Genomic DNA, 8,221 nt, shown 5'->3' with positions numbered 1-8,221 from the left:
CCAGGTCTCTGGAGGCTGTTTCCCCACCGGGACTCCAGCTCCCAGTGTATTTAAAGATGGCAAAGTGCCCACCCAAATAGCCTCATCACTGCTGAGGGTCTGTACATGACAGTGACTGGGGGCGTAGACAGCCGCACACACCAGGGCTGAGTCCCAGCACACATGTTCTACCTGTGTGACTCCGAGCCTTAGTTTTCTCATCTGTACACAGTCTCTGTCTCAAGGCTATTGGAAAGAGTCAATGATAGACTGCATGTAAATCACCTGCACAGAGAGTTGTTCAAACAACGGTAGCTAGAACTACTATTGATCTATTGGGGGGTTATTGTCTTAACTGCTTTGAAGGATTCAGCCTTAGGTGTTCCTTTGTCCAGTCAGATGGGGAAATATAAATGAGCCCTCCTCAATGTTAGGAATGACAAGATCTGGCCAAGACCCCGCTTTCTCAGACTATCAGGAAGATGCACAGATAACCTGGATGGTGTCTGCAGGCTCCTGTGTATCCTGAGGCTTCCTGAGGGCTAAGTCCTATGGGTGGGAAGGCAGCTTGCTCTCTAGGTTGCCATAACTCTGCATCTGATTTGTATGTGTTTGTGGTGACCCTGCACTTTCTTCTGGCATTTCCAACTGAAAATATTGCTGTTTCCCCAGGCAGGGCAGATATTGATTTTCTTCTTCTCTAACCACTCGGATTGACTCGGCTCCCCCACCCAGCGAATGGGGGAGGGAGTGGGGGAGGGTGAGGAAGTGGATGGGGGAGAAGGGAGGCGGGATGATGTTGCCCTTATAGCTGGCACCTTCTACTCTGTGGAACCTGAGTCACTGGGGCTGATGAGAATGGGCTCCTTCCAGAAGCAAGTGCATGATGAAGAAAGAACAGAGGGAATGTTTCCCCTCGGGTCCATCCTGGTCCCTTCCTTCCCCGCATCCCTTACATGACCTGCGGTTCCGAGTCCACTTGCCACCGGGGGCGGGTGGCACCCAGGCGGAGGGGAGGCGGGGGAGGGGCACAGTGACAGCCGAGCCGGCTTTGAGGAACCTTGCAGAGGAAGTGGCTTCAGAACTGCTTTGCGCGAGGGGCAGGAAAGGCGCGGGAGGCGGGGGAGGTGCGGAGATGGCGCTCTGCACCGCGGCAGAGGGAGGGCGCTGGCGCCGGGGACACGAAACCGCAGAGCCCGGACGAGTCAGGGAGTGAGGCACTAGCCGGGCGCCCGGGGTTCTGCAGGCACAGGCGGCGCGGGGACTGGAGCAGGTTACCCGGCCGCCCGAGCGCTCGCACCCCGCTGAAAGAAACACAGGCGGCCCGCCGGCTCTGCCTGGCCCGCTACCCGACCGGCTCAGGGCTCAGGGCTAGGGGCTCACGCCAAGCGGAGCCTGGTGAGCGGTGCCCACCTCCCTCCGCCGCATCCCGAGGCCGGCCCCCTCTGATGCACTGGCGGCCGCGTCTGGGGACTCTGGGCTAGATGACCGTGGACAGCAGCATGAGCAGTGGGTACTGCAGCCTGGACGAGGAACTGGAAGACTGCTTCTTCACTGCTAAGACCACCTTTTTCAGAAATGCGCAGAGCAAACATCTTTCAAAGGTAAACATAATAATGGAATGCAGGAGCCTTTCGTTGGGGAAAATAACCTCTGTGGTCAATCTAGAAGGAAAACCTTGCTCCCAGCAAAGGGACAAAGTCACATGTCAGGAAAGTGGCCAGGCAGTTGCTCTGAGGGCTGAGCATCGTACCTGGAACCCTTCAGGGACCCGCGCTATTCAGTTGGTCAGTCCTCCTCACAGCGGTTGCGTCCCCAGATCTCTTCAAAATGGCTCTCTAGAATGTGGGGACTGCGCCTGGCTGATAGATTGGCTGCAGGTTCACCTGTGCCTGAGTGCAGGGTCTCATAACCGCACCCTCTCCCCAAATCCTAGCTTAGAAGTTCTAGATGGAAACTGAATGGCACCCAATCCTTCAGCAGGAGAAACATTCATCAGTTGATAAACATCATAAATACACATTCATCGGTTGAGACTTCCGTATTTGAAGTGGCCAGAAACCACCTTAAGTCGTAATCCAGCAACTTTGCAGAAGTCCAGGGTGTTTTTAGAAGCAAACTAAAACTTCTTGCCTAGGCTGCTGTCATGCTACCACTTTAACTTCCTGGGTCGGTTTGGGTAACCTAAAGGGGCTTGCGTGTGTTTCCTGATGGCATGATTTGTGTTTCCTAAAGGTGTCTGCCTCTGGACACCCAGCAAGCCTGGGTGCCCTGGCCATTCTCCTAGTTGGCTGCAGGCCTCCTGTCTGTCAGTATCTTGGTGGGAGTGGAGGTAAAGCTGAGTTTGTTTATTTGTTTTGCTACTTAGATGAGAGGGCTCCAAGCCAGGTCCTTAGAGAGGTTACCTAGAAGGAGCTGTTTATAGACAGAAGTGAGCGGTTATATTTCACAGGTGTGTGGCAGGCTCATCATTAATTCAGCAGTGCCACACCAATTCAAATTAACCAAAAACTTCCCCAGGCCTGACTCTGGGGCCTCCTTTGTTAAGAATTCATCTTGCCTGTAGGCCCTGCCTTTCCTGGGTTCTGAAGTCAGGCAAATGCACTGTACCTTCCCACTGTGAGAAGAGGCCCAAGAACCAAAGGAGAGATTGTGATTTTACATTTGAAGGAGTCAACTAAAATAGGCCCCTGTAACTAGCACCTGTTTTCCGGGGCACCACTCATGAGGCTGGAAAGCAGGGGATGTTCCGGAGGGTGAGGGGCAAAGGGACAGGTGTCCCTTTCCCTGGCTGTAGCTGGGGCTCATGCAGAACACCATGGCTGCAGAGGGGAGGTGTCCCACCCTCCCATGGGGTTCTTGCCGCATGGTATAAGTCCCCCCATACCCCCACAGATACTCCAGTTAGCTAGGTATTTAGACCAGTGGTTCTCAACCTTAGCTACACACTGGACTCACAGGAAGCTTTAGAAAATACTGGTGATACCTGGTTCCCATGCCCAGAGTGTCTGGTTTAATTGGCCTGGGGTACAGTCTGGGCATCAGGATTTTGAAAAGCTCCCTAGTTAATTCTGATATACAGCTGAGGTTTTGAACTATTTCTCTAGAGTGTTTTGTTGCTGCCTGGGAAGGAAATGGTTCCTGTTTTTAAACCAAAGTTTAGGTGCTGTGCCTGCCTCTCACTGCCAGCTAGGCTGCAAGCCCTCAGTTTCAGAGGGTGAGATTTTTTGCATAATTAGGTGAGGAAGAGGCACTGCAAAGATGGGGTTTCTTTTACTTGGCAATGAAACAGATAGCTGTTTCTGATATTTCTTGGGAGAAATAGAAATATCGTACAAGAAAATATGCTGGGATGGGGTTGGTGCCGGCGGATGACTCGCTGCATGGCCTGAACAGCCATCTCTCTCCGTTCTTCCCCCGAGTTCTCCTTCCTCGCCTGGCTCCAGAAAATAAACCTTTGGTTTGGTCCCTGCAGAAACACTTCCTGTACTTTGTGTCTTGAATCCACCTCATATCTTGAGGCCTCTGTATATCTTCCTGTGTCATTTTGCTGGAGTCTGTAAGCCCTCAGAAGACAGGAATCCCTTCTAAGAAACTCCTTTTACTGAACCCCAGACAGGGTGATCAGGGATAAATGCTTCAGGGTGGTGGGCATGGCCCCTCTTATCCTTACAGGAAGCATCTTGACTGGATATTCAGGTCAGAGACAGTGTTCCTCAGCACCAGGCTGTCCTTCAGCACAGAACACTCCAGGGAGGGGCAGGGCTGGGTGAGCAAATGCAGGGGTGGACTGAGGAGGGTGAGGCTGACTGAGCTGGGGAAGTGTCCTCCAAAGGTTTCAGTCTTTCATTCTTCTAGGTGCCTTTTTACCTTCAATAACACTTTCCACTCTCTTTTCTCCCTTGGATCACTTCTGGAAAGGGTTTTAAAGAGCTCTGCCACATTCCGACCCCGTTCTGACCCCTTACAGTGCTTTTTTTCTTACCCAAAGAGAGATCACATCTGAGCTCCTAAGATAATTTCTTTTTCCTGTCTCCAAGGAAAGGAGTTGATGTGTTTCCCGGTCATTGAGAGACTGAGGCCCTCATTTGGGAAGGGCTGAGCTTGCTTCTGTAAATAGCCTTGTCAGAACAACCTGTGTGGCTGCTCAGTCTGTGCCTGGCTGGAACGTAGCTTCAGGGAAGCCTCTCTGCTGTGCGATGCCACCACCCGGGAGTTGTCACTAGTCAGTCCCAGGAGTTCCCGAGACTCCTCTCCAGTGCCCTTAGGGAAGAGGTTGGAGGGGTAGGGAAGGTCTCCCCATTTCATAGGGAGGGGGTGCCTAAAGGTCAGGAGACAGCAAGGGAGATGGTGGCACCAGGCCCTGGGCCCTAGCTTGGTCTCTTCTTTCAGAAAATGGCAGTTTCCTGGGGCCACGTGCCTCCTTTGAGAGGGGCCGGGGACTTGGTTTTGAGTCACACCACAGTTTTAGGAGGCTGAGGCAGTATTCTCCTGGTACTTTCCCACTTGACCAGGCACAATTAGATCTGGTTTCTCTGAGTCATGCATGTCACAAATGGGGCCTGGGGGAGAGCCAGCCTATGGGCTCGGGCAGTGCAGACGTAGATGGTCTCAGTAAGACCGTCATAGTTACCTCAATCTAAGGTGTTGCCTAGAGGGGTAGGGGGACTTATCAGGTCATAGGACATGGTTTTGATGGACCCAAGGTTAGAACTTACCTCTTTTGTCTCCCAGCCCAGAGAATTTTCTTCCTTAGTCCCACGAAAGACAGGGTTTGGTGATTTGTAGGACTGGTGACTGTGAAGTCAGGCCAGGCCCTCTGTCCATCTCTGATATTTGTTCATTTTTTTCCTCTGAGGGATCTAACCCTGGAAGTGGGGCCAGCTTTCATTCCCATCAAGTTCCCAAATGCCTACAGGTGGTGGCCATTTAGGGTTTTGATATCTGAGCAGAAACACGAGTGTTCTGAGCTCTCTCTGCATGTTGAACAGGCTCTGGGACCCCAGAACTCTGGCATGGCCCAGAGCATTGGGGTGAGTGCTCTGAGGACAATACAGCTTGCTGCTTGCAGAATGTCAGAGCACGTCACTTTACAGATGGAGAAACTGAGGCTCAGAGAGGTGGAAGGACGTCACCAAGCCACACATCTGTTTGGGTAGAGCCAGGACTAACACTCCTCCAGGACTCCTTGTCAAGTGCCCTTCTTCTTGGTCTTTTCCTACTCAGCAGGTGACCCAGGATAGACTGTAGGCCTTGTCCTCTCGGAACCTTCTACAAAATGGAACACTCAACTTCAGGCTGGGTCAGGTCTCGAAAGGTCCTTCCCATCCCTCCATTCCTTAAGGCATGCCAGCGAAGGGGACACTGACCCTACACTTGACACCAGCAGGTGGTCCCTGTAATCTTACAACTTTAGTGATTTAAAAGTTCTTCTAGGTGTCTATCCTACAACTGAAATACGTTAATAGATAAACATCTATCTTCCCATTGGAGACTCCTCCTCATGTGTGTTTTTCTCTGTGGATACAAAGAATAGAACGTTGACTATATCTACAGTTAAATATATTTTTTTTCTTTTCTTTTCTTTTTTTTGAGATGGAGTTTTGCTCTTGTTGCCCAGGCTGGAGTGTAATGATGCAATCTTGGCTCACTGCAACCTCTGCCTCCCAGGTTCAAGCAATTCTCCTGCCTCAGCCTCCTGAGTAGCTGAGATTACAGGCGCCCATGACCACACCCAGCTAATTTTTGTGTTTTTTTAGTAGAGACAGGGTTTCACCACGTTGGCCAGGCTGGTCTCGAACTCCTGACCTCAGGTGATGCCCCTGCCTTGGCCTCCCAAAGTGCTGGGATAACAGGCGTGAGCCCCTGCACCTGGCCTATAGTTCAATATTATACTTAAGTACATAGAAAACACACTTCCACGCCTCCATCTGCCTAGGCTTTCTTGGGTCTACAGTGACACCATTGATTTGTTTTTCTTCAAGGAAGATGCAAGAGGAAGAGGGTCCTGGAGGTCAGATCCTACACTACTCCCTGTTCCCTGCCTGTAATTGTTCCGTCTCCTCCTGCCTGGCCAGTCAGCTCCTCCCTGGACAGGGTCCTTGTGGTACTCTAGGGACACTAGCCAACCCCACAGCCCTGGGACAGTTGGGGAGGTCCCCATCTCTCTGCTAGCAGCAGGCACACTCAGACCTCAGGCATGGCACCTACCCCTCACCACCTTGGCATGAGAGAAAAGAAAAGAATACTAAAAATAAGCTAGCTCCAAATTTGAGCAATAAAAATTTATTTATCTTTATTCCAAGAATCTTTGGAACCATTGGCCCATTTGACTGTTTTTTGTGTGCGATATATCTCAAAGGCTTACATGGCTCAAGACTAGTCCCAAAAGAGATTTCAGACTGGCACAACCTCCAGGTAGCCTCATTTAGAGATAGCGCCCGAACTCCACACTGGTGGGATTCACTGCCCGCTGCCTCCTCTGGCCCTTCCCAGCATCGTCAGCCCTATAAGATCAGAACTCGCATCTCCTTCAGGTCCAACAATACCAAGTACTTGGTTACAAAAGCCAGTATTGGCCGGGCACGGTGGCTCACGCCTGTAATCCCAGCACTTTGGGAAGCCAAGGTGGGCGGATTACAAGGTCAGGAGATCAAGACCATCCTGGCTAACATGGTGAAACCCCGTCTCTACTAAAAAATAGAAAAAATAAGCCGGGCGTGGTGGCGGGTGCCTATAGTCCCAGCTACTCAGGAGGGTGAGGCAGGAGAATGGCGTGAACCCGGGAGGTGGAGCTTGCAGTGAGCCGAGATCATGCCACTGCACTCCAGCCTGGGGGACAGAACGAGATTCCGTCTCAAAAAAAAAAAAAAAAAAAAGCCAGTATTGACCAAATACTGCTTGGGTTGATGCATCTTCTCTCTTGCATCTTGTACAATTGGGATGGACTAACTTGAAACAACCCCTGCTTTTCAGTCGTTGAATATAATCAGAGGTTTATTTCCTCCTTTACTTAAAGTTAGATTGGCAGGTGGGGATCAGGATAACACATGGGAAGCTTGTGGGCCAGACCCGGAAATGGTGGTTGTTTCTTGCACCCACAGGCTATTGGCTGGAACTCAGTCACGTGGCCACACCTAACCACAGGGGAGGTTGGGAAGTGAAGTACAGCTGTGAGCCCTGGCAGAAAAGGAAGCAGGTTGTGGTGAGCATTTAGCTGTCTCTGCCATGCATGCCTCATGCCACCGTTTCTGTTCCAGGCACCTGGGAAGCTCTGCTCATACCTGCTTGGTAAAGGACATGACCTCTGTTTCTCTGACCTTGTACCTCTCTCTCATCTGTCACTGAGGATATTCTGTTCTTGAGATTGGGTCCTGTCTCCCCCATCTAAACTAGAAACCCCTTGAGGATGGGTGCTTTTCCTCACTCAGCACTTTTCTGTTTCTCTGTAGCATCTGAAACCTTTAGTGTTGCGCCAAGGTGGCCTCAACCACCTGCACCAGAATTACTCTTTGAGAATGGAGTTTCAGGGGCCCTACTCCAGAGCTACAGGCTCCTGAATCTTTGGAGATGGGACCCTGGACTCTGCTTTTCTAATACTTTTCCCAGGTGATTCTCATATACACTGCAATCTAGGAACCACCTGTTTAGGAAATGTTTGGTAATTGACTGCTTACCTCAATTGGAATGCAAGATGAGAACGTGTCACAGATTCCTAAGAGGTTCCTAGGCTGGAAACTGAAGTCTAGAGAGGGAAGAGGAATTGCCCCTAGCCACACAGCTCAGTAGAGACAGATCCAAGGAGTCAGGCCTCCTGGGTCCTGCTCAGAGCTTTCTCTGCTAGTCTCATCACATGCTGAACTCTTCGTTCAAGGCTGTTTGGGTGACAGCCCTTTGAGATCTTGATGGCACATGATGTAAGGGAAGACACACAGCACTAACTATAAATGAAGTCCTGCCTTCCCATCCAGCTCGAGCCACTAAGAGGTTATGGCCAAGTCACTTCAATCATCAGACTCAGGTACTTCATCCTACCCTTCTCAGCAAGCACCCTTGTCATGTGGGTGTCCTTATCTTCCCTGATAACTGAGAGTCCCTTGCCTCTTTGCATGCGAACAGACCCTTTTTACTAGTTTCTCATGGGCCTGGTAGAGATTCTAGATATTGGCTCCCAAGTTCTCTAAACCATAAGGACTTCCCCTAGGGAGGAGTCAGAGAGACGACCCCCTCCAGGACCACTTGG

General features: G+C 51.0%; 1 protein-coding gene across 1 annotated transcript in view; it reads left to right on the top strand.

The window, feature by feature from the left end:
* The first annotated feature begins 1,059 nt into the window (after positions 1 to 1,059).
* RASSF5 (Ras association domain family member 5) overlaps positions 1,060 to 8,221 on the top strand; it is a 31,021-nt gene continuing 23,859 nt past the window's right edge. Inside the window, exon 1 of the mRNA XM_010362498.2 lies at positions 1,060 to 1,583. Within this exon, the coding sequence (XP_010360800.1) occupies positions 1,464 to 1,583 (120 nt within the window). The 5' untranslated portion in view covers positions 1,060 to 1,463. The remainder of the gene's footprint in view (positions 1,584 to 8,221) is intronic.

This window comes from Rhinopithecus roxellana, chromosome 8 (genome assembly GCF_007565055.1).
Source record: "Rhinopithecus roxellana isolate Shanxi Qingling chromosome 8, ASM756505v1, whole genome shotgun sequence".
In the NCBI taxonomy this organism is placed as follows: domain Eukaryota; kingdom Metazoa; phylum Chordata; class Mammalia; order Primates; family Cercopithecidae; genus Rhinopithecus; species Rhinopithecus roxellana.
Note: the sequence above shows the minus strand (reverse complement) of the source record. Positions and strands in the feature narration are given on the sequence as shown.